The 26,842-nt window shown below is 42.6% G+C and overlaps 1 protein-coding gene across 1 annotated transcript in view; it reads right to left on the reverse strand.

Moving 5' to 3' along the window:
• LOC144773802 (uncharacterized) overlaps positions 1-26,842 on the reverse strand; it is a 3,430,469-nt gene that overhangs the window by 2,898,929 nt on the left and 504,698 nt on the right. Inside the window, exon 4 of the mRNA XM_078658904.1 lies at positions 13,718-13,819. Coding sequence (XP_078515030.1) covers positions 13,718-13,819 — 102 coding nt within the window. The remainder of the gene's footprint in view (positions 1-13,717; positions 13,820-26,842) is intronic.

Genomic DNA, 26,842 nt, shown 5'->3' on the forward strand with positions numbered 1-26,842 from the left:
TTCGTGATCCTGAAGTTCACCTTCCTCCACTTCAGGATCCTCATATTCCTTCTCCTCCAAGAGACGCTGAGATCTACGCCTCGACCACTCCAACCGAACAGAAGTCGTCGGATCCGGTAGCGACTCCGACGGAGTCGGGCCGGCGTTGAGTGAGGAGCTGGAACAGCTGGAGAATGGGAAGCTGGAACCGGAGTCAAGTCTCGAATCCGATCCCGAGGTCGCTCCGGAGCTGGCGAAGCCGTGTGCGGAGTCGATGACCTCGGCGGCGCCGAACCAAGCCAAGGTGGATATGACGCTGGCAAAAACGGCATAAAAGGCGTCGCAGCGTAAGCTTGAGGGACACCCAAGTTGTACGACAATGGACCCATGGGACCAGCCGGTGCACCAGTGGGGTACATTGCTCTCGCATACACGCCATACATAGCGTTAAGGAAATGCGAGGGGTCCTGTCCAGGACCAGGAAACGGAGGGTACAAACCCACTGGCTGCTCCGTAGGAGGCTGCACTGGAATCGGTTCTTCTTGACCCTTCTGTTTCTCTCGATGATGCACCGGAGTCGCCGAAGCCTGAGGTTCTTCCACGTCTTCTTCCTCTTGCGCAGAAGACAGACACGGATCCGGCCCCGGATCCGGAGATGGCGCTCGGGATCGAAAAGGCGAGGCTTCACCTTCAGGCTCACGAGATGGCGAGGGAGACATACAGTCTTTATGATGCTAACGAGACGAAGACCACTTCTTCGAGTGCGACTCCCTGTCGGAATGGTGCCTCGAGCTATGCTTCTTCCTCTTATGTTTTTTCTTCGAGGAACTTGAAGCATGTCCCGAAGCCGACTTCGACGCCGACTCCGATCGAGACCTCAACCTCGTCTTCGATCTCGACTTCGATTTCGGCTTCGACCTCTTGGCATCCTTTCCTTTTACCTTGGCTAGAAGGAGTTTAGCCTCTCGTTTTTTTAAAATTTTAGTTATTTTTACACAATACATCAGTCGGAAGAAATGAGTCGATCTTGTACATACAGTATATGCTACAGGCATTCAAATTAACAAGGAAAAAATAGAATAATAAAGCATTATAAATAACACTAAGAACATACATAATACCCAAAAACAAATGAGAAACAATATAGAAGATCATAGATTATGGATTAGTGTGGAGCTATGAGCACAATGTTACAATCATCAGGTGACCCAGGCAAGGCCAAAATTCAAGTTTCAGACTCAAGGTAATGCGAAACTATGCCCCAGATTTGCTTTCCATGCTTCTTTTTTCGATGACCTCTAAGGGCATATAAGCTATACTCCATATTATATACAGCAAAAAACCGTGCCCTCCATGCTTCAAAAGAAGGCGATACCTGTTGCAACCAAAAGGAGGCTATACTTAATCTGAATACCGCTGTAGCTAAAAATATTAAGCAGGCATGCTGCTTTAATATTCCTACCTCAGCGGATCCCATCTCTACACCTAAGAGAATCTGAAACGCATTTACAAAGTTAGAACTGGTGGCCGCTGCTTCTCCTATCTGGCAGCCAGGAGGTGGAATGAGCTTCCGGACGACCTTAGACACACCACAAACTATCTCTTGTTTCGTAAAAAGCTGAAGACCCACCTTTTTCCCATTTGCTGTTAGGGCCCATTACCTCAATTGTCAGTGGAGCCCATTGGGCCTTTTGCCTCAGTTTTTTCCCAGTAGTGCTCTCCTGGTATTAGCGCCGTGATATCCTATGGGATGAGTGTCGCGCTTTACAAAAACCATAAAATAAAATAAATAGATGCGTAGGAGTACCAAGGATCTCTGATAAACATTTCTCCACCTGCGTCAATAAACAAGCTAAAGTCGGGCACCCAAAGAAAATATGAACATCGTCTGCAGATGGGTAACCACAGCGGAAGCATTTCCCTATTAAATCCCCAGACCATTTTGAGAGTGTTGCGCAGATAGCTTTGCAGAGAGAAATAAATTCTTGGCCATATCCAAAGAAACTTGTATTTGTATATCCTGCCTCCCCAATTTAATCCCCCATTTTGAGTTTTGTTCTACGATATCATTGGTCTTAGTACTTAGCATATGGCCATATAAGATGCCTATCTTCACTGCTTTCATATTGTCTTCTATCAAGGGATTGACTTGGAAAATGCTTCCACTATTCACCAAATAATTCCTAATTTGTAAATACTTGGCGAAATTCTCCCTAGGGAGCTGGTACTGTTCACGCAATTGTTCAAAAGATTTAAGACAGCCTTCAGAGTAAAGGTCGCACACCACCCTTATTCCTTTCAATCTCCATTTATGAACCACCCGATCCCACAAATCAACTGGCAAGAATATTCTTCTTGACCCTCCTGTTCCTCTCGATGATGCACCGGAGTCCCCGAAGCCTGAGGTTCTTCCACGTCTTCTTCCTTATGCGCAGAAGACAGAGACGGACCCGGTCCCGGATCCGGAGATGGCGCTCAGGATTCAAAAGGCGAGGCTTCACCTTCAGGCTCACGAGATGGCGAGGGAGACATAAAGTCTTTATGATGCTTATGAGACGAAGACCTCTTCATCGAGTCCGACTCCCTGCCGGAATGGTTCCTCGAGCTATGCTTCTTCCTCTTATGTTTTTTCTTCGAGGAACTCGAAGCATGTTCCGAAGCCGACTTCGACGCCGACTCCGATCGAGACCTCGACCTCGATCTCGTCTTCGATCTCGACTTCGATTTCGGCTTCGACCTTGAGCGTCTAGATCTTGACCTCGAAGACCTCTTGGCATCCTTCCCTTTTACCTTGGTCTCTCGTTCACGCAGAGCCTTCGGGTTCATCTTAGAACAGGAACGACAGCCTCCGACATCGTGGTCCGAGCCCAGACACCACAAGCAATAATTATGTGGATCGGTAATGGACATCATCCTGGCACACGATCCGCACTGCCTAAACCCTGTCTTCTTCGACGACATCTTCCACGAAAGACAACAGCTCGAAAAAGATACAGAAACACACAAATAGCAACAAAAATACTATCCGCAACACAAGAGATCCCAAGAAACCGTTAGCGTCGACGACGCGGAAAAAAGGGAACTGATGTCATCACGCCGACGTAGGCCTAATAAGGGGTCGGTGACGTCAGCCGGAGTCGCGTGCGATGCCGTGCTCCTGTGACGTCGTCCACGCCGGCGTGCTACAAAAGAGTTTTCTGAACGTTGCTGACGCAGGGGGATATTCACAAGGTGAGGAATCCACTGGCAGATGTATCTATCAGAAATGTCCACACCGGTACACCCGGTACCAGTATAAAAGAGCCCTAGCATCATAAAATGCATGCCACAGACACGAGTCTGGCCTCCTGCTGCTGGACAAAACTCCGACAGGGGAGGCCTGGACAAAAGGTTTCCTGTCACAGGGAGGTGTCACCACCTCCCAGACAGGCTTTAGTGTATTGTGCCTGGGTGGGTGCACTCCAAGAGTGTTTTGAAGTCAGCACTGGGGGCACATGTGATGTCCTGTGCATAGCTCAGTTCAAACCGGTTATCTGGCCTGAAACTGGACAAAGGAAATGGGTGTAGCCACCCCTCTTTCCAAACCCTTCTATAGGTGGGTCCCCAGAGTTTGTCACGCCCCTTCCTTGGGTATAAGATAGGAACCCCTGGCAACAGGACTTTAAATTACACCTGGACAAAACTCTGATACTGAATCCTGGAACTTCAACGATCTACAAGGCGCTAGATCACTGAAGGCTCTCCCTTGGAGTAAAAGAGTTACTCCCCCGCATGGCAGGCACCAAAGACACATCTGACCGGTTTGCATCTCCAAAGCTCTCGTCGGACTCCGAAGTATTTGCAGCAGAGGAGGTGGGTTTCCAGACATCCCAGAGGATGACCCGAGTCCCCAGCACAGCTGAGACCTGTAGCCCTCGTGGGTACTGTGGAACGGGAACCCCTGGAAACCATGCACATTTGAAAGTGCATTTGCTTCTCGACGATCCTTGAGGCTGTGCATTGGGTTTCTTGTAGCCCAGACCCCGAGCAGCATTTCCACCGTAGGTTGCCGGCCTACAGTCCACGAGTGTTCTGTGAGCCGGCCCTTTGTTTTTTCTCTCGAGGTACCTTCGCGATCCCTGGTCCGTTGACAGGTGGGTCCCCGAGAAAGCAACTTTTACTTTCCTTGGGCTTCCCTGGTTGCTCCAGACGTGCCCTGGCTCTCCATTGCTTGGGGAGTCACGCCTGCCAATCCGCGATTGCCTCAACCAAGATGGCCGCGCCGCTGTGCGCATGCGCACAAGAGTCAGGCACTAGTCAAAAGCCTGGCGTCCCTACACACAGACGCTTTGCACTCTAGTGTTCGCGCTACACCCTATGGTCGCGTCACTTCCGAGCATTCCTTCTGTTCCCATTCCGTGTTTGTTCTGCGCCGGAGATATTTTCTTGCCGGTAAGGCTCCGGCCTCTTCGTAAACCCTGAGCCCCTTGATGTAGCTGAGGAACATCGAGGGGGCTTTTCTTGTTTTTACAGACATCCTTGATTTCGCACCACCAGCGTTTTTGCTCTGAAACTTCCGAGTGGCATTATCACTCCCACTCGATTATTTCCCCTCATTGCCGGCATCAGTTTTTCATTCTGCTTCCTCTTCCAGACTTCCGCCTGTTGCTCCAGGTTCCGCCCGTCAGCCGGACTTGGTTCCCGTTGGCCGGCAGGACTTGGGTAGAGCAGGTGTGGGGTACGGTGTGGGGCGCTGTGGGACTTGAAATCCGCCCGGGTTACTGTGTAGCCCATGTATCTATCCCCGAGCTACGTTTGTTATTATTTTTGGCACTGCGGACCAATCTTGAAGGTATCGGTATTGGCAGGAGTCGCAGCAGAGGAGGCCCAGAAGATACGGTACAGGCGCCTGGCGCTATTTTGTGTTCTTTTTCTAGTATAATCACTCACCTATGTTTACATGTGATTATTCTTGTAACACAGACATCAACACCAGTACAACCCTCCTTTCAGCTTCAACAGTCCTACTACCTTACATCCTATTCTTTAGGTAAGTCCAGTACCATAGGTTATTGTTTTTACACAAGATTAGGTACACACTCCTTTCCTATGAAGATACTCTCTCTTTCCTCTTTTAGAGTAACTCCTAGCAACTAGTGTTGAGAAGGTGACTGAGGCAGTATACCAGGAATATATGGTGGTCAAGAGAAGAGAGTGGTTTCCTACCTATAGGTAAGGGATAGGGGAGGTTAGGAACCAGGGAATAGGTATCGGTGGGTGTTTCCTGACCTGTATACATTGTTTATTATCCTTTTTTCCTTACAGTGTCCGTGCCAGTATCTGCCCTGCTGAAGTGTCCGGTCCAAGGTGTCTTCTTCCCTCCTTTCCTTGTTTGGTTCCCTCCTTTCCCTCCTTTCACCTCCACGTGCTATAGTTTGATAGGCGTGTTGGTGTTGAGGGGGAGGGGCTGGGCTTATCATCAGTTCCTGGCACTCCTGTGGAAATTGCCTGTGGACCATTACAGGACCTTGCTGGTCCCCACAGAAGCATTTTTTCACTTTCTGCGTCGGTTGCTGTTGCCAACGATTGTTGTGTTCAATCCGAGCACAGACGCCGCAGCATGCGACATCCTTCGTGGGACATTCGTCTACCGAGCTCCTGGTCAATGGCAGGTGACCCAGACTCTGTCATCTCTGCTTTCAGGTTCATCACATCTCTGATCCAGGCTTGGATCACACCGGACAATTTTCTTCTCAATGTCAGCAGCACTTTGCAGCAGATGACGATTTCCGACACCATTTGACACCTACGTACCCGGCTACCCTGGGTGAGGTAACTCGAGTACTCCGGTGCTCCCGTAAGTATTGGCCCTAGAACCTCTTAAGTCTACAGGGATTTGTTCAAAGTCCTCTCCTAAGTGTCCTTTATCTTTAAAATTCCAACCACGACTTTCCTCATAGAAGCTAACGGCGCTCGCGGCCTGCGTTCTCACACTGCACGCTTTCCCCGTGGGTTCCCTCTGCCACTACCTTAGGTGGTTCCTTGTGGTCCCAGCGATTCTACAGGCTCTAGGCCTTGTGTCGAGTCAAGTCGTGGTTCTTGTACCACTTTCTTAATATATGGTTTGGATTCCCATGGGGCACAGTGTATATTGTGCTATTTACTGAAGTTCTATTGCATTTTAATTGTGTACTTTGCTCTGTAATCTCATAAAGGGATTGCTAGAGAGTGTTTTGTAATAAATACATATATTTTATATATATATACCTTATGTGGTTCTCCTTTTGTTTAGACATTCAAGAGGTATAATGTGGTAAACCTAGCTGCTTTTCACTCCTTCAAGACTGAGCCTGAAGGCTGCTCTCCATAACTAGCACTAGGATAGCTGTCAATGAAGGTTGTCTTAAACATATCATCAATTAGGGTTGTTTGGATTGGTGCAAGGTGCCCACTAGAACTAGTGGACAGCATATGCCAAGCCAACTTCTCACACCTCCTGCCATTTGAGACATGCTTAACCTGGATGACCCTGCACATGTCTTCAATGGCTGTTGCTAGACGTCAAGTTTCTCACTGTTTGTCCTGTGCCCTTCAACTACCGCAGTTGTCAGCTCCCTCAGGCAGTCATGTATACCACTCATGTATGTAGCCATTGATCCCAGTTGGGCCTTCATTATACGCATATTTTTTCTTTGCAGGCGCTGAACCCTCAACATCTTGGCCTCAAGCACACTGCAGGCAGCTTCACCATTGTCCTCAGCAGACGTCAGGAGTGCACTGGGCCTTCGCCTGCGGAAGTGCATGGAGCAGCACCGCATTGTTACCTCTGGTGCTGGTATATGGGCAGGCTGCTGTGTGGAGGCTCCTGTTTGGCTGTCCTCATCACTCTCCAAATCAGGCAATGGTTGTACTATTCTCCTGTGGCGAGTGGGAGCAGGTATGGGTAAGGATGCAGGCAGTTCTGGTCTCTCATCAGGCTGTTCCAAAAGGGCCTCTGACTCATGGTCGTCAGCCATGTCACTGTCCTGTGCTGCATCTGTGATTAAAACAGTGCAAGTTCAGTTACTTTCTTTTGCACATATTTGTAACATAGCGCCTGCAAAGGTCTATTAAATTTGATTCTGTAATGTACAAAGTCTACTATCTTCCTTGCTGTTCTCTGCTGTATTGGAGCTGTGTTAGTCCCTCCATGCCTTGCACTAACATTTGTCTGCATACAACTCCCACAATGCATTAGGGTGTTGCAAGTAAAAGGTGGACTGGACTAAGGTGTGCTACACTACGCAGGGTATGTATTTGGGCCAGTTTGGGTAATATTTGACATGAAAATATGTTCAACTGTGCTCTTACCTTGGGAGGTACCCGCATGTCCTGAGGTGTCGATCTGTGTGATCCCGACAACTGCCTCTGGCTGCAGAGTGGATTCCCCCAATGTCCTCCAGTGGGGTGTATGCACGGTCGGTTGATGGTCCCCCTCCTGTTTTTTTGGCTGCGGCTAGCCTTTCTGCCACCCTCTCTTTTGCTCTGATGCGCAGGTCTTGCCACCTCTTCTGCAGGTTAGGGATGTCAAGATGTGTGACCCCCCAACAGCATTGACCTTAGCTTCCTCTTCATGGACTCAGCAACATGCAGGGATAGCTTTCCAAACAGCTGGTCATGCTTCAATGCCACTTCCTCAGTGAGGATTTCAAGTTCCTTGTCACTGAATTGGATTTTCTCTTCCTGCCTTCTCCTTTTTTTGTTCCTTTTCTGTGGCCATGGTGTTGTTGTGCCACAGCTTCTGCTCCAAGTAAAGTTTCTCCTGGCTGAGCTTCACCAGTCTTCCTCCTCCTCAGACTGCCCCTGTGTACAGGTGTGTGGAATCAATGAATCACTTCCTGGTTGTGATATCTTCACAATGCAGCAATCTGGGAAAATCGCAATTACCGATTCTGTAATTAGGAATCCGCAATTGCAGATTCAGTAAATAAGTAATCGCTAATGAAAATAGCAATTTTTTAAGAAATCACAATTTTTTGGGCGATTTTCTTACTGCATTGGCTTTTGCGATTCTTTAATAGCGATTCCTTATTTATCGCTATTAAGGAATCGCACATTCATTTTTTGATGCATGTGGACCTAAGTGTTCTGGTACAGTCTTTCATGATGTGCATCATTCTGTAGGTCACGAGGAAATCACCCCAGCATACTGCCATTCCAGTGCCATTTTCCAAAATATGAAGATAGCAGTAGAGAAGCAGTTTGCAAGCCTTAACTCTCATCTCCTGCAGGGCTAAGAAGGACTTGGTCAGCTCTGTGTATATGTGTTTAGAAATGACTCTGGCATATACAAAGGCCTTAAATAAATTTGCAGTACAAAAACTGGCTCACATCCTCTTTCATACCGCACTGCTATTTCATTTTCCATTGTATTTCTACTTCTATTCTAAGTGTCAACTGCTGTAAAAGGAAAAACACGATTGTCACTGCTTTTTAAGCTAAAAGCACTAGCCCATAAAATGTACTCCTATTAAAGACTCTGTAAAGGTCACCAAGCTAAGTTTCAGCTGAACAGCACCTGAGCCTGTGAAAGCACTCCCAATCCCTTAACTTGGAGCAATAAATCGGACAGTATTTGCTGAAACCCATATTCCCTTGCTTGGCACACAGTAAAGCAAGAGTATGACTGGCTACTGAAGGCCAAAACGGATTTATTTATGGACTTCTTACAGTAGATGTTGCAAACGTTGCATAATTTAAGGTACTTCATAATGTGGTTGAGGTGTCTGCTTCACATAGCCCAGCAACAGGGAAGGACTTATCAAGAAGAAAGCAGCAGGGAGAAGCGTTATCAGCTTGTTTTGACATGAATATAAACCTTGAGTTCCCAGCAATAGGGAAAGGCTTATTAATCCCTTAGCTGCTGGGACCTTTCGCCCCTAGTGCTGAGCCCTTTTTTGTTTTTTTGGGGTAGTTCGCAGTTAGAGCTCCATGATGTTTTGCCACATAAGGTATCCATGCCCAATTTGTGTCCTTTGTTTCCAACATCCTGGGGATTCTGAAAGTACTCAGAGATTGTGGAGTCACCCGGTGGAGATGGAGAAAATAAGGAAAATATAGTAAAATTGTGAGTTTTGGGGGAAAATAGGGAAAACAATGCTCTGGATAAGTGTCTGTTTGCTTTTTAAAAATTGGCATCAACAAAGAGTTTGCTGTGCTAAAATCTGCATCCTCCCAGCTTCCAGGAACATGAAGAGCTGAATAATAAATATTTGTTACCACTGTTTTGGCATTTTTCAAAGAGGTAGTTAATTTTTCCTAATTGTTGTGCTCCCAACCTACTTCCAATTTGTGGTGAAAATCAGTGTAAAAACCATGAGTGATCCAGAAAACTATAGATTTCTGAAAAGTAGACAAAATCCCAAATTGAGCAAGGGGTCGTATGTGTAGATCCCTCAAGGTTTTCTTAAAGAAATTAACTGTTGAAATAAATACTGAAAATTAGTAGGAAAAAACTGCTATTTGTGACAATGGTTTCATCTGTAACTGTTTGTCACAATGGCCAATTTACAAAAACAATGCCCCATTACATCCACTAGGCATTTATGGTTGTGGAGATACATAGGAATTGATCAATATCCCAATGTTGTCATCCACCCAGTGTTGGCTCCTGATATCTCATAAATCCTCATAGATACAGCTTTGTACCACTTGATGGCTTGTTGCGCTCCCATTTATTATCTATAACAATAGGATTTAGTTCAGTATCCTAATTAATACCCTCAATGACATAATTCTCTTCATCAAAGAAAACTATATTGATTCAGGGACCCCCATACCTTTCTAACCAACCCTCAATTAGAATCACATATTTGTTTGGGATATTGATCAAGTGAGTGATACAATTTTCGGGCTGGATATTTTTACCTGGGAAGAAGGACAATATAGATTATGTTTATCATTTAAAATATTTTTTTTAAATGGTGTGTTCGGGAATTGGGATAGAGGGGTTAGCAAGGATATCTTGACATTACCCAATCTCCGTACACAGGCCAAATGTCTCCTAATAATGGTAACTATGTGGGATGTAAGGCCACTGTCACCTGATCTTCATACGCAGGCCAAATGTCTCCTAATGATGGAAACTTTGTGGGATGTTAAGCCACTGATGGAATTGGATGTATGACGTTACAACGCATACTTTTACAACGCCTACCTTTACATCGCAAGTTTTACAACGCATAATGCTTTTGGGCGCTGGATAGTGAATAGTTTAATTTACTATTCCAACTCCAGTCCCCGTGGATAGTAGGGAAGGTGTTGGATAGTAAATTAAACCTATTCCCTATCCTAGAGTGAACCCCGCGCTATGCGTTGTAATAGTTTGCGTTGTAAAAGTTGCGTTGTAATGGTAGTTCGTTGTAAAAGTTTCGTTGTAAAGGCTGTATACCGATGGAATTATCTAATGAATTTGAGAATTTAATTATTTCGAGATGGTTACCTGATCTTTATACGGAGGGAAAATGTCTGTGAATGATGGATCACTGGGGGCGGTTAGACCATTGGTACAACTTGAGTGATGAATTTGTATGTATAAAACATCATTGGTGATATGTATGTTTTACATTTTAGGCCCTGATGAAGTCCCACAGGGACGAAACTCGTTGACTGGGCCGGGTGAATTGCTTCTGTCAAATTGGCATTTTTTAAATAAAATTGGAATTCAAGCAACTTGCAAGACTCCTGAATAACTTTTATTCATCACATCATGAATACTTGATCTATTGCTGGAGAACAGTTTAACCATCTGTTGAATTTGTAACAGATAATCCTGTATAGAATTGAACACTCCTTTTCATTTGTTATTTCTTGACCTTGTGTTTGGGTGGCCTCTCGGCAATGGGATCACAAAAGTAGAGCGCTGGAGGAAACAGAATTGGTAATAATTACACAACAATGCGCCGTTTGGAGCCCACATTACCAGTGTGCTTTTTTTTGGAGTTTGTAGCTGGCAAAGGTAAAAAAATAATAGATTAAAGTGTATAATCTATACTTTTACATTTTCAAATGTGCAAGAAACAGCCTGATCATTGACAATGTTATTTTGTGCCTAGTCACTGGAGGAGCATGTAATTTCTCATGTCACACATGTCTGTCCCACTTTTACATATTAAGCATTCTACCTTGTGGGCAGCAAGGTGTCATTTTGGGTGACTCATTTAATATTTGAAATCACGGTTTCCTACCTGTGAACATAGTGAATTGGACAGGTCTGTGCAGCAGAGCTCGCGCTACTTCAGTCAGACTACACAGGGTATGAGGAAAGCCGCAGCCTCTTCTGGGTATATGTACAGCTTGAAAGGCTCAACCCGCAATTTCAATCTATCAAACGTCCAGGTGTTCTCACACTAAACCACATGATTTTCAGAGTAGCAATAATGCTGAGAGAAACAACAGTGAGTCTGGCTGGTATTTCGTAGGATGGGAGCCACTATCCCCTTTCTTTATGGAGAGCATCATCCTCCTCAGATGCTGAGCTGACCACTATATTCCAAATTACGGAAAGCGATGGTTGCATTTTATTTTGCTTCTAAAGTGCTTCTTTCCATATGTGCCATGAAGATGTCAAGCCGGAGGAGATACAGTAGCCAGAGGACATTTTTAAGTTAATGAGTGGCTGCAGACAGAAAAGAACAAAGATACAGCACAGAGAACGGGATAATGATATGGTTCATAATATAGTTTTGAAAAGCAGGGACCATCTCCAGTGGCTAAATGGATTATTGGCATCCAATAACGGCCATCTATCTTTATGTGCCTTGGATTACTGTGTTCCCAAGATAGAAACGAAAGTAGCACTAAAGCAGCAGTAATCTTCAAAGGCAATTTATCATGAGTAGGTGCCAAAATACCAAATTGCTTCAAGGGCTGACTCCCATACGAAAGGATATTTTGGGTCCTTGCATAGGCACCAGTAGGCAACTTCTAGAGACATTTGCAGATGGAATCTAGAAACATAAGTCACTGTGAATAAGCATGTTTCTATTGAATACCATCTTCACGAAGATCATCTGAGGAACTCCTCTAAGTGTCCAACCAGATCGCCTTTTATTGAGTATGGACAATGAGACAGGAATCAGTTGCCCTGCTTACTCATTTTGTGTCCCCAGCGGGGTCCACAAAGATATGGTTTATATTCCTTAAGAAAATGGTTTACAAGCACTGGCATTCAAGAGGCCATATCGTTTGAGGAGTAACTTTCCTGGGTTTGGGTGAAAGGATGGACAAATTGGTCCAACACCCTTTGAACTAAATTTTCAGGGAAAATTCAGAGGGGGAAGAGCCGATCCTCACACGGACGAATCCATGATTATAAGTTGGTGGCAACAGAGCCACAGCATGGTCTTTTCCTTTCTTTGCCTAATAGCTCTTGAGGGACTGGTTAAGAGCAATGTTTGTGTGTTGATATTTGAGCCCTCCTGCTCTTTATACTCAAGGCCGAACTGAAACAAAGCTTTAAGTGTCTAACAGACTACCACCGGTTTAAGTCATTCAGAGCACCTCTCAGATGGCCTGGATGAAAACGATTTAGGCTGCTACAAAGCACTACTGGGAGCTGGAGAAGAAGCAGACTCAGGGAACATATCAGCATGCCGCAGTATTAGATTTCAACAGCACCTCCATTATATTCCCTGTGTTAAGTTCCACCTAGACCAAACTTTCTACTACAGGAATTTCACACAATTTTCTATTATCTCTGAAATCTTTTAGTGAGTGTTCCAAATGAGGCATAAAATGGAGAGATGATCAAAGGGAATAACCAAGACCCTGAATCACAACATTGCTTTACGACAGCTTTGAACACTGAGTAACTGGTGCACAAAGGCAGGAGTTGGCTTTTCTAAAGCATCGACTTTACTCCAGTTAATGTACTCACAAACCAGGGCTAATAACTCTTCATTATACAAGCATAAATAGTGTAGAATTACCAATAAACAGACAACAAACCTACCTGTATCCGAACTGGTTGGGTCCCCCACCCCTGATGTTCGCCCTTTTACTTGAACCTGACATGTTACATGACCTACTACGACAACCCAAGCATGGGGACAGTTCATATATTACTCATGGTAACTGGACAACAATAGTGCAGAGCTAATGGGTTCGTTGGGGAGGGACGGGGGATAGGTTTCTAATTTAATTTATTTTGTTGTTGATCTTTGTTTCTTTCATTCTTTATTTATTTATATGCTACTAAGTCCGAGGATGTGGTATATGCTTTTTACCTATGCCTAACACCTAGATGCAATGCAACAATACCTGTGGTAGCTATTACATGTCATATGTTGAGCTCAGAAGTGCTGTTACGTGCTGTAAAACATTATCTTCTCTTTGATACTCAGCATTTATATCCAGCCTTAGCATTCATTAATTTAGACCATGTATAACCCATTTCAGAACACTGATGACTCACAAAACAGGGCAAAATAATGAAAATGTGTCTATCATTGGCTGACAAACCAACTTTCAAAGTGATACTAAATGCAAAAAGTGAGTGTTTCTAAAGAAAATCATGTATACCCACAGCAACGTCCTGTGTCTTCATTCTGAAAGGGGACTTTTGTTGGTGAATAAAGTTATCACAGGGAAGGTAGCTTTTCTACTACAGTCACCAAAAAAATGGGGCTATTCTGCTCCAATTATTGTTTTAGCAACTGACCTTAAGTTACATAATACCGTTTTACAACCTGATTTCTGAAGTTTAAAATACTGTACTTGCTTTGTGCAAATATTGCTCGACTTGCTTCTGTTTCACTTGATTGGACTGGTCGGGAAAGCGATCGTGCTGGTGATCCTGTTTTTGGTTGCGAGAGATGAGGTTCTGCGGGGTTAATATATAAACATTCAAATGAAATATCAATAAGCATAACGCTTTCAGCGGTTATTTTCAAGAAAAAGGAAATCTGAATTGCATTTATGACATGAGCAGTAAATGAATACCTATCGGACTATGCTGTAATGCATTCATAGTGATAAGTCATCTTTGATGTTACCTAATAATTTAAATGATACAACTTCTAGCTTTAATTTAGTAAAGTTGCCCAAAACTGGTTTTTTTTCAAACATTTACGTCAAATACGATCAACAAAATTGTAGCTGGAGATATATTTCTGTTAGCGTTAGCCATTTTTCAAAGTAATGGCAAAATATGGCACATGTGTGTTTTTTCTCAGTTTACATTCCTTAAAAACTACAACATTTGGGGTAGCAAGAGTTATGTTGGCGTTAGACTATAGTTCAAAATTAGATTTTTCGAATTTATAGGTGCACGGCAGGATAGGCAGCCACTCTCTTGCTTTCCAGTCCAGAGACAATGGCTGTAAGAAGCAACTTAATCTAATAGCCGGCACACCAGATGCTCAAAACAGTTACATTCTTGTTGTAATGTTTCTTTGTGTATTAGTTATTTCAAGTATTCAAATTCCAGCCAGCGAATACGTGTTTTGTCCGGGTACATATATACCATATGACTTCTTAAGGGCTGGAAAATAGTAAGTATATTATACTATGAGCTAAATCAACATCCCGGTGTCCTCTGTTTCTAAGTCCTCCACCGAACCACGTGTCTAAGTGATCTTACTGTGCAAGCATGCAAAAGAAGGCACTTATGTCCAATAGGTGCAAAAAATCAAGAGTATTTCACACTAAACGTGTAAATCCATAAAAATCATGGAATTATATGGAATGGAATGTGGTTCGGTGGAGGACATAGAAAGAGAAACGTAACCACTGCTGCATATATGGTACAAAAGAAGCTATTTGCCAATGCATATGAAAAGGGATGCAGGAGTTCAGTTGTGATGATGACGGAACTGGTGATCATTCTAGACTCAGAAAGCATAGCTGGTAGAGATTGAGTTCCCCGAAATGTATCAGCACTGCCTACTCCCACCTACCTACTCAGTCTTGCCCACTTGCTGACATCACAAGTCAAATGCATGCCCTCAGTAGCAGAAGAGCAGATCTTTCAACTTATCTTCTATTATACAGTGTCACCTGCATTCTTGGGAGCACGTCCCCTCCCATTCACAGTTAGTTGTTCACCTACTATTTTTCACAAGGGAACCCGAGAGAGTACAGGAAATAAGCAATCGATACCAATCTCCAAATCTTACATAGCACAGTCCTAAAGTGACCCTAATTTAAAGGGCTCCTCCCTTATTTTTTTAACCAATAAATGAACAGACTCCTGCTGTTGGCCTCTGAAATATTCATACAGTTAATTGCTTCTGGAATAGATGCTCAGATCATAGACTATTCTCAGTACAACTGGTTACGTTTTGATCTCGGACTAGGACTGTGTAATCCTAGAGTAAAACTTGATACTGGACTAGCACTTTCTGATTTTCGCCTAGCAATGTGTGGTCTTTACCTAGAACTGTGCAACCCTGAGATTATATCATGATATTTCCTGTGTTTGATGGTCGTGGCCCAGCAATGTGTTTTTGGCCCAACACTTTATGATGTTGGCCTTATGCTGAAGGATCACCGGCCAGTATAATGTGATATTAAGCCATATTGACTCCCATAATATCGACCTCCAAAATATTGAAAGGTTAGTGTAGTGTAGTTCCTATATTCCCAATAGGCTCTGCGCATTGGAATAATATATTCAGCAATGTAGACGTAGGACTGAGGTTATCTAGGTCTCTACTGACTATATTAGACTTAAGGTTTGCCAGCTAGCTCAGAGGTCAGTAGGAACTTTCTCAAATAAACGAGGAGGAGTTTAACCTCCCTGGATAGACAAGAAGGGATTAGCTTCTGACAACCATAAAACATGACAACTTTGCTCTCCCTGAATAAGAGTGTATCTCTAGAGTCGTGTGAAAACAAAAGACAGCTATTTCACTCAGTCAAATGTGCGTACTTAGTTTCACCAGAATGCAGAGAAAAGAGAGATGGGCGTTTTCAATAAAAGGTGTTATTTATTGAGCAGTCTTCTTCCTCATACAAGAGAAATCAATTGCCACGATTGTAATACTCATGGTAAAGTAAAGTGCGTACAGTAAAAGGAGGATTATAAAATAATACTGTAAAAGCATTGATATGGTTTCTTAGCCATATGATACTTTAAAATAGATAAAATATATACATACATATATACATTGGCTAATCGTACTCAACTGGTGCTTCTAAATACGCCTACCCCGGTGTACCTGACCTAAGCCTAATACGTGGGAAGGAGTAAGTAAGTAGCAGTTTAAGTTAAGTTTGTTTTGCCAAGAATCTGACTCAAGAATTCTCTTTAAGGGTTTAGTCAGCTCCGTACCTGGGTATTAGAAAGCAGGAGGTCTGGTATCTCTCTCTCAGGACTCGATATCCCAGCAACCCGCAAGGGTAGGCTGGAAACGCCGGAGCTGGATTTTCTCGGCAGGAGAAAAGACAGCGTCTTTCTCAGCGCGTCAAAAGGGAGGGGCAGCGTCCGTGGGCTCTCGCATCAGCTGGGCTCCCGGGCAAGTAGATAGCTGCTTTGCTCCAGAATCACCACCGTGTGTTTGCTTAAGGCAACGTTGGTATATTTATACCTGAAAGGTGCCTGGGTTTGACGTAAGGTTGGACATAAGACGTCAATAAAGATGTCACTAAGAACTGGCCGTTCTTACAGTGCTTTACAGGAGTTCTAGGACAAAATCAAAACAAAAGCAAGGGGGATTTCCCAGGTTGCTGGAGGCTTGGTTTTGTTTAGAGAACTCGGTGTGCTTACTAGGGGGCCGGAGAAGTAGCCTTGCTTAATGTGACAGCATGTGCTACGACTGAATTATGGATATGATTATTATGCCGTTGTATGGATATTATTGATTATAGCCGGACAAGGGCATAAAATAGGAATATCGATTCGGGTTTCTAGATAAAACACTACACCCACTCCACGAATTAATGTCCATCATTACTAAAACTTAAGCAATAGTAAACATAAAAGGTGCATGTTTATACCAACCCACCCCAAAATACATTTTTGCATTTGAAATGGTGTATGCGAAATACATGAAAATGATTATAGGTACTGTACGCTTTTCAAGCAGTTTAATCATTCATTAAAAAGGATGCATATATATATCGGCATGAATGATTTGCGAAATTTACACATGAAATGGCTCTTAATACAGAAAAAAGGGGTCGAGACCATTCCATCACATATAAATACAGTTGCTGTAAATGTGCTAGAGGCTGACGTGATATATTGTCTTTACAGCTCCTAAAATAGAAGCTCTGTTCTCTAAGAATAGTTTTACTTCAAGCAGAGTACATGTGCCAGAAAAAAAGGAAAATATTTTGGAATCAGGAAAAAAAAAAAAAATCACTTTCAGGGGAGAGAGAAAAAAATATATAGTTCCAAATATGTTCAGTGGCTTTTGTTTATCAAAGTCGAAGGCCGAATTCAGAGTTCAGAGAACGCTGTGTACTAGTTTGCTTAAAAGTTATTCTTTTTGTTCGGGGGAAAACATAATTTCAGACAGACTTTCAAAAAAGTGGTTTACCGCTTCAGGTGAAAGTTCCACCAAGTTGGAAAATTCCGCAACTGTGCAGTCGTGAGAATGATTGCTATCATCGAGGACAGGATCAGCAATGCTCACAGAAGGTCGTACCTGGGTGATGTTGCTCTCATCTCGTACTTCACTACCCTTTAATCGCAGTGGTGAAGTCTCAATGAATGCCGTCATCAGGATTGGTAACCGCTGGGGACAACACGATGCATGAGCCGTTACAGGACTTAGCAAAGTATATGTATCCAATGGTACTGCTGATTGCAGTGTAAGACAGACGTCCAACACGCATTCTTCTCCGCATACCATACATGGAAGCACACGTAAGATACAATTCTGCCAGATGGGTCTGAATGAAAGAAACCAGGTCATATTCAGATCTCTTAGCCGGGCTAATCCAAGGACTGTAGTTATGCGGTCCCGATAGCGTATAGCTAGGATTGTTTCTTCCATTATTGCTGGAGTCTTGTCTGCGTTTTGGCTTGCCATAACGAAGCAGAAGTATCAAAAATAAAATGTCTGCTACGAGTCCCAACAGGAGTGGTAGGCCGCCAAAGACAGAATGGCCAAAATTAGAAAAAATGCCCAGAACTGTTGTGAAGGGTGTTAACAGTCCCGAAAAAATTGTCTTAAATACATGTGGGATACCGCTCGTATCAGAAATATTTAGGATTTGGCTTAACATTTCTGCGAAATGTAGGGGGCAATTTGTTGATAAAAGGCTATGTATCTCTGCCGTTGTCCTTGCGACTTGCAGATCATACGTTTCTTTTGATGACGTCAAGGGCACAGTTGTCTGCAAAAGGACAGACTTCATTCTGCTTAAAGTATCAATTCGAATAGAAGAGATATTCAAAAATGGCCAAATGTTTTCCTACCTGTCTGGAGTGCTGTTTGGAAACAATACTTGCATACAGCAAGTGACCATGGAACTAACGCTACCGAGATAAGCTTTTCCTGGCACCATGCCACAACATCTGTGGTCAACTATTAGAATATAGCTCCCGTTAGAAAGCCGTCTAAAGAATGGCTCTATTCGAGTTGCAGGTGTGCCATGCTGGTGACATGAAAGGTTATTTGAAGTCCCCTCACAGGCCCCATGCAGGTTAATACCTTGACACAGAAGTATACCACTTAGTGATCTTTTACAATTATTACCACTAAGAAATACATTATGTTCCTTTTCACTATAACATGTGTGTGTGTAAGGTAATTTCCATGATGACTTAATGTACCCTTTACCCAACCTTTCATACTGGCCTGCTGGTATATATTCTTGACAGAATTTAAATGTGAAAGTTGTTATCGGAATAGTTATTATTTCGTGTATTATCCATTCAATGACAGGTCGTTCTGACATTGTCAATGGTAATCTCTCAAGTTTTTCAATGCTCAGAATTGTATATTCTGCTCCTTTCTGTGCCAAGCTGATTTGTGTATCAGTAAGGTTAAAGATAGAGAATAATGACGTTGTGTTGAGTAAACGCCAAGCCACGTAGCCTGAACGCAGATTTTGTAACGTCCAGCCAAGCTGTACAATAGAACGTAATTGGGACTGACCGTGTTGTAACATTAGCAAGTCCTGTTCTATTATATCTATAGCAGATGATACAATACTGTCCAGTGAATATATTCTGGAGGACAAAGTCATTAACCCATTGTCCACAACAGAAAGTGATTTTTCCAAATTAATACGGTCAATTTCCCGTATTTTTTCTGCTGTTTCAATTTGCCTTTCTTTCCAAGCTTCGTTGTAAGCTGCATATATACCGGCCGCTATGAAACGTTTTTGACGCTGTTTGCGTGGTCCCATTATGAAATCTCGCAAGTCAGCACCGTCTTTAAGTAAAGTCAAGTGTTGCTTAATTTCTACCAGTGTGGATTTCTGTAGCCATTCGAGGCAGAGTTTTCCTACACTGTATGTAGTAACTATCCCTGGATGTTGTCTCTGGGAGTATCTAGGGCCTGGCCTGGTCAATTTGAACCCCTGTATTTTGTTCAGGAATCTGTCTTGACAGTTATTTGTGTCTGTGGGCCAGATCAACCATTTTGTCCAATCAGGATGTGTTCTGTTTTGGTTAAAAATATGGGATACGTCTATCTCAACGTCTGTAGTGCTATTACTGTCAGGTGTTGGCTTTGGAATAGACGGTTTGTTAAAGTCTTTAATTTTGGCTAGGCCAAGACAGGTTGTCTGTTGAATTGTGTCATTCAAGAATATAATTTGTTCTGGGATCATGCAGGCTCTAAATAATGATTCTATACCTTGGACCTGCCAATCTTTGGTACCCCAGATGGTTTTTGTTTCAATATTATTTTTCCAAAAATCAAAACCAAATGTAGTCATTTTTTCATAAAATGCTTCTGAATAGATTAATTTAGTGTTTGTCAGCATTGTTTTCATTCCTGTCTTATTTAACATTTTGAAATGAAAGGCTTCTGCTTCACTTGTGTTAAACCCTGAGAAGTATGGAAATTTCTCATGAAATATTTTTGAACTACATTTTGGTGGAGTTGCACAATATTCCCATTGATTATAGTTTAAAACATTTCTAGGTTGAGCAGATTTATGCAAATAGTGATGTGCAAAGTGGTTGTAGCAGTACATTTGTTCATAATTAGATGAACCCTGCAAGTAATCATGTTCTGTAAATTTTGCTGACATTACTAAATCTGACATCATATCATTAATACTTTCAAAGTCCCAATCATTAGACAATGTGCTCGGTTTTACAAAGTCACTCAATGAAATCTTGAACTGGTGTGGATACTTCAAGAGCTCGACCGGGCCATACATTTCGTAATCTGTTTTGTCCCAAGCTACCCCACCGGGTATTGGATTGGCTGTGACATTCACGGATGATAGTTCTCTTTTCTTATGTGAGATGACTTGTGTGGCTTTAGGACCAAGTTGATGTTCTGACTTGCTGTGTCCATTGTACTGTATTTTCCCTCAATGAATTTTCCCAAACAAAGAACCATGATGAGCCAAAGCAGGAGGAAAAGTACACCTAACACAATCCAAAATTCAATCCGTGGAGAAATCAGATAGGTTTCTTTGAGTTGATGAAAGAGTTCTGTTACTTTGTTTTTAAAAGATTTAGTTGTTGGCTGTTCTTCAGGCTCGTTTGGATCCTCAGAAAAGTCATCGAAATTGATGAAGTAGCCAGATGCAGTTCTATCAATTGTTGGAATCGCTTCTGGATTTTTATTTGCTTTTGGAATTTTCTTTGTTTCATAAGCATAGTCAGTGGCTACATCGTTGTAGACAGGTGTTTCTTGATGAACTGATTTAATTTGGGCTTCAAGAGGCACAAGTTCCATGGCATTATTGCATAGTCCCTTGTTAATCACTGCAGGTTTTTCAAATGTGATTAGTCTCTCAGTTTGAACCTCTTGGATTGTAGCAAGATTTGGTCTTTTGCTATTTCTTGGGAGTCCACTGGGCCTACTACTTATTATCGGCCACATGATTGTGGTTTTACCAGGTCGATTGATGCAACTCGGTTCTCCTTTTTACCAGCAAGGGGCGGTAGTACAACTGATCTTGTTCCGTTGACAGCTAAGACAGGTACTGCTTTTCTGTAAGAAGGCCCAAATTCCTTCTTCACCGCGATCTTCTCCCCAACCAGATCCCCAATCTTTGGAATCCAGACAGGCCTTGCTGGGACAGGTGGTTTGTCTTCAGTGGCTGATGGCTGCTGTTTTAGCTTTACGTTGCTCAGGTCTTTTCTTGTTTCATTTAAGTCCTGTAAAATAGCCAAACGATCTTTGATATCAAAGCATTTTTCTTCCACCACCGAAGTCTGACTATCAAGGTCCTGAATATGCATTCTAGTCCCGAACAATAGTTCGTACGGACTGAAACCTTTTAGAGAATTTCTTGGCAGATTGTTAAGACTACGTTGGACACTTGTTAAATGTTGGACCCACCCATCACCCGTACCTAATACCCTCGCCGTTATAGATTGCTTTATGTCTCGTTTTTTTTTTCCACAATCCCGTTTCCTTCAGGATGGAAGGGACAAGAGTACAGCAATGCAATGCCCATGCTGGTCATGGCCTCCTTATAAGCTCGAGAGCTAAAAGCAGGACCCTGGTCAGAATGTAGCATGCCAATTGCGTATGTGCCGATATAGACTCGCAAATCTTTTATAACAGTTCTGGCGTCAGCCGAGCGCTGGTGTCTACATTTTAAGTGAATCTGGTCTTAAATAATATACATAGGGATGCATGTTTCCTGTTTAATCATGCGAATAGATCGCCTTATGCTTTCTATTAGGTGTTCTGGCACTACTTCGGCCGGTTCGCCACTGCGATCTCTGTTGCAGTTTTCACAATTTTTTGCAAATTTGTGATTATCCACGCTCATTCCCGGCCACCAGTATTCTGATTGTAATTCTGTCAGAGATTCTTTGATCATCTGATGCCTTAGACCTAATCCCATATGTGCTTCTTGTATTAAGAAGATTCTCCTGTTTGTGTTTGGAATTACTCTATCCCCCACTCCAGGGATTCGAGCAAAAGGAAGGGAGTTTGCATCGATTATGTATGTATAATTGAGTGGATAGTTCACGGGTAGTGCTGCACAGTCGCCTTTTGAAGACGTTTTTACCGCCAGCACGGTTTCCCCGTCTATGTATTTTTCTGAACGCTTTTTTGTGGCTACGGAAGCCGGATTAGTTGCTTCCGCTGTGGCTGTCTCAGCCGATAAATTCCCTGCAGCGTGAACGCCATCACGCTGATGACTCAGTGTATGTATCACGTGATTCTTTTGTAGTTCTTTCTTCAAAAGAACTACTTGTTCCCAAAGCGATTTTTGCTTGATTGTGGCACCTGTGTCATCTTTGTAACCGTTTTGAACCCATTTCTGCAAGTCATTATTGTATGATTTGACGCAGGAATGCGAATCGCACACTATGAGTGTCGGGAATTCGCGATTGGCAATGTCGAGCGCCATCTTTAAAGCTATTAATTCAGTTTGTTGACATGAATTGTCTTTTACAGATTGTGACATTGTTACCAGTGGTCTATATTTACCTCCGCGCCACCGGCATTGGACAACCTCGCACATAGCGTTATAAGCTTGTTTTCCCCAAACTGAGGGTTGTGCATAACTGTTTGTGTATATTACACAGGCGTACTGTTGTAGGAGCAGAATGTCGTTAGGCAGAGGATATTCTTTTTCATATGTTAGATATTTAAATTTTTTCATTTCTGGGTCAAAATAGTATTTCACTTTTTCTGTAGCAAGAGAATTCTCCCATTGTATCCATTTTAGATCTAATGCCACCGTAGTTAAATTGCGTGGGCTTGTTAATGCCTCGAAGGCTGATTCTGCTGTTAAAACAGTAATCTGTCAGCCTTGGGCCTGGGCTCTTTCTTTTGCTACAGCTGTTTGAACCGCATTTACAACATTTTTCGCGAGACTGAATGTCTTTTCAGCTTGTGAGTACAAGTGTGATTTGTATGCTATTGGTACCTTTTCTCCCTCATTAGAGGTCAGGTACGTGAATCCGCATCTTCCTGGGATGACTCGGATTACAAGGTTGCGTGTATTATCGCGAGTTTGCAATTTTGTTTTTGCTAACATGTCTGTCTGCAATGATCTCAAAATTTCTTTGTGTTTTTGAGTCCAATTGATTGGTTTAAAATCAGGTTTTATTAATTCATAGAGAGGTTTAAGCTGCTCTGCATAATTTAGAATGTATGTTCTTCCGAAATTCAGGAAACCTAGTATTGATTGTAAGTTCCTCAGCGTTTTTGGTGCTTGGAGTACAGCACACTTCTCTAAGAAATTGTCTGTTAGGCTTTTGCCTTCACTTGATAATTCATATCCTAAAAACAGGACAGTCAGATTGGCAATTCGTGACTTTTTAAAGTTGAATTTGTAACCCTCTGCTGCGAACCCAAGTATTATGGTGTTCACTCTTTTCAAGTGAGTATCCAAGTCATCATCTGTTAGATAGATGTCATTGACATAAGATAATGCCTCATCATCATACATTTGTAGTAACTCTGTTACTCTTGCTGAGAATAATCCTGGGCTATTCTTGAACCCCTGTGGGAGTCGACAGAATTTTTACTGCGACCCCCTTATTGAGAAAGTGGTCAAATACCTGCTTTCAGGTGCAATATTTTGTCAAAAGAATCCATTAGAGATGTCTAATGTTGTTTTGTATTTTTTGTGCACGATGTTATTCATTAGTGCTGCACTGTGTGAGTTTTGTACTGCAAATGTCTTGCAACATGAGTTAAGGTGTCTGTAGTCCAAAACTAGACGATATGAATCGTCTGGCTTGGAGACAGGAAACAAAGGATTGTTCATTTGTGAGGTGCATGTTTCAATCACCCCCTAGTATTCAAGTTGATCTAAGATCTCCCTGACCTGTTTTTTAGCTTTTTGCTTAATTGGGTACTGCCTTTGTGCAGTTGGTTGACATTTTAATTGGATTTTGTGAGGAGGAGAGTCCTCATCCCATTCTACATGATTTTTATATAATGCAGGAGCTTGGGCTACTGCCCACTTTCTTGCAAGTGTATATTTTTTATGAATTGGAATGTGATTTGAGAAGGCAGGCATAATCATTTCTTCGCCATGAGGGCACTCCCTGACAAACTCTGGTGGCCAGTCCTTTTCAGCTAAAAGGATATCATAGCCTTTGGAAAGGTTATCCCAAAATAGACCCCTTACTTTCCTAGTCTTATCTCCCTCTATACGTAGTGTTATCTCGTATATTTTATGAGGTTTGCTAACTCTGCTGTCTGCAGTTTCCACTTGAATGTATTCATTCGTGTCCACTGTCTCCAGATGATTCATCAGGATCTTGCGAGCTATGGTCACTTCTGCTGCGCTGTCTAGCACTGTCTGGGCCCACTCTCCGTTTTTCAGCTGTGTCCTCAGTATCCTCGGCATGTTTGACTATTTTAATGCTGGCTACCTTCTTTCTTGGAAATTGTAATTTTTTACTTTGATGAGCAGGTTCCTTGTCTTTGGACTTGACGTGCTCTTCCCTTTGTTCTGACCGTCCTCTTCTTTCCGATTTCTGCGAGGAAGTCTGAAAAGATCGAGAGGGACGTGTATCAACATCTTGATATCTATCAGGTTTCTTTAGATTATCCCTATTTCTAAGGTTGTATCTTTTCTCAGAGGGCTCCCTCTGGGGAGACTTGTGTCCTTGGTCCGGAGATCTTTCTCTCCGCCGAGGAGACCTTCCTCTGGACTGGAATCTTTTTTCTTTGGGAGTGGATTGTTTATTTCCATCCCAGCTCTTTTTTGGAGTGTTTAGATTATTTTTAATAAATATCTTTTCAGGATTTTCAGTTAGTTGGGGTTTTACTGGTTTCCCACCCAAACTATCTCTCCCTAGTTCTTCATAGGATTTTTCTATGATTCTGGCAAGTTCAAATGGTTGTTCTGCTATATCTGTTTCTTTCAATTTCTGGCGGATCGCCACAGATGCTGCTTCTCCTTTTATGTTGGCTAATAATATAGCTGAGACCTGCTTGAAGTCTTTCAGTAATTTCATACCCAGAGTTAAAGCAGGTTCTGGACCGTATTCATTTTGAATCTGTCTTAGCACATCGGGTATTACTGCCATGGACGGAACACCATGTGTTTTTGTGTAAATGGAAGCAAAGACTGTGCCCCAAGTGTTACAGTCCTCTACATGTGGTGCGATCCCCATCGGAAGACCGTTAGTCAGAATTCTGTGTTTCTCAGTAGGGGTAGTATCCGGAAATACTGCCTCTATTTGAGTGATTTTTTGTGCTAACCAAAATGGAATTTGTTCCCGTTTTATGGGTCCTTTACCCAGCCATGATTGTATGTTCTGTGGTGTTATTTTATTTGTATTCCCCTGATGAGGGGTCAGCTGTGGAATGTTATTAGCTGATGGACTGTTGAAGTCCGCATTACATATTGGACTAATTGTCTATGAATTTTAATCAGTTGTTTTAGTTGTGCTAAAAGTTCTGGTATTGACATTTTTTCAATGTCTGGATGTGGTGTGTAGCTGGCTAGAACCGGCCACGTTGCTCCTGGTCTACCTAGTGGATCGAGCCTGGTGATGTGATTATTATGTTTTAGGGCGCCTTTAAACCAGAGCAGGTGCTCTTGGTATTTTAATGGGATTTCCACCTCCTTGAAAGGAGTGTACTCATCCGGAGGTTCCTCTATTTTGTAATAGTGGAATTCATGCGTGACAGCGTTTGCTGCTGGAAAGTTTATCCATGAATAGAATACCTCTGTCTGCCGATATTCATGTGCCACAATTACGAATACGACTATACCACCTCTCGATGTTAGTCCATTCTCTATAAGTTTAAGAGTTATAGTTTTTCTTATGTTGACCGGAATGAGTATAGCATTCGGGTCAGTCTGCAGGAGACTTGTCTCTTCCTCTAGGAGTCGAGCTGCTATTCTAGCTGTCTCCCTTTCTTCTTCATTTTCTGACATTTTTACTGACAGAAAGGTTTTTGTTGCAGATCAAGTTTCAAGGAAACAAGGATTAGGTGCACAATATTTTTGGAACACTGTATCCTTCAACGTTGACTAAACCAAAAACTATACATAGAAATCTCTTCCTACTAAGTTCCGGCGGATTTTTAACCTTTTACCCACTCCAGACGTCTTTTGGAGTATTTACGGGAAAAAGGGTCTGTGTGAAAAAGCACGACTGAGTTACTCTAACGTCTTGCGTTAGATTTATCGCCTTACCAAACATTGGACGCCATGTAGTGTAGTTCCTATATTTCCAATAGGCTCTGCGCATTGGAATAATATATTCAGCAGTGTAGACGTAGGACTGAGGTTATCTAGGTTTCTACTGACTATATTAGACTTAAGGTTTGCCAGCTAGCTCAGAGGTCACTAGAAACTTTTTTCGAATTAAAGAGGAGTTTAACCTCCCTGGATAGACAAGAAGGGATTAGCTTCTGACAACCATAAAACATGACAACTTTGCTCTCCCTGAATAAGAGTGTATCTCTAGAGTCTTGTGAAAACAAAAGACAGCTATTTTACTCAGTCAAATGTGCGTACTTAGTTTCACCAGAATGCAGAGAAAAGAGAGACGGGCGTTTTCAATAAAAGGTGTTATTTATTGAGCAGTCTTCTTCCTCATACAAGAGAAATGAATTGCCACGATTGTAATACTCATGGTAAAGTAAAGTGCGTACAGTAAAAGGAGGATTATAAAATAATACTGTAAAAGCATTGATATGGTTTCTTAGCCATATGATACTTTAAAATAGATAAAATATATACATACATATATACATTGACTAATCGTACTCAACTGCTGCTTCTAAATACGCCTACCCCGGTGTACCTGACCTAAGCCTAATACGTGGGA

The sequence above is a fragment of the Lissotriton helveticus genome, chromosome 8 (genome assembly GCF_964261635.1).
Source record: "Lissotriton helveticus chromosome 8, aLisHel1.1, whole genome shotgun sequence".
Classification (NCBI taxonomy): Eukaryota; Metazoa; Chordata; class Amphibia; order Caudata; family Salamandridae; genus Lissotriton; species Lissotriton helveticus.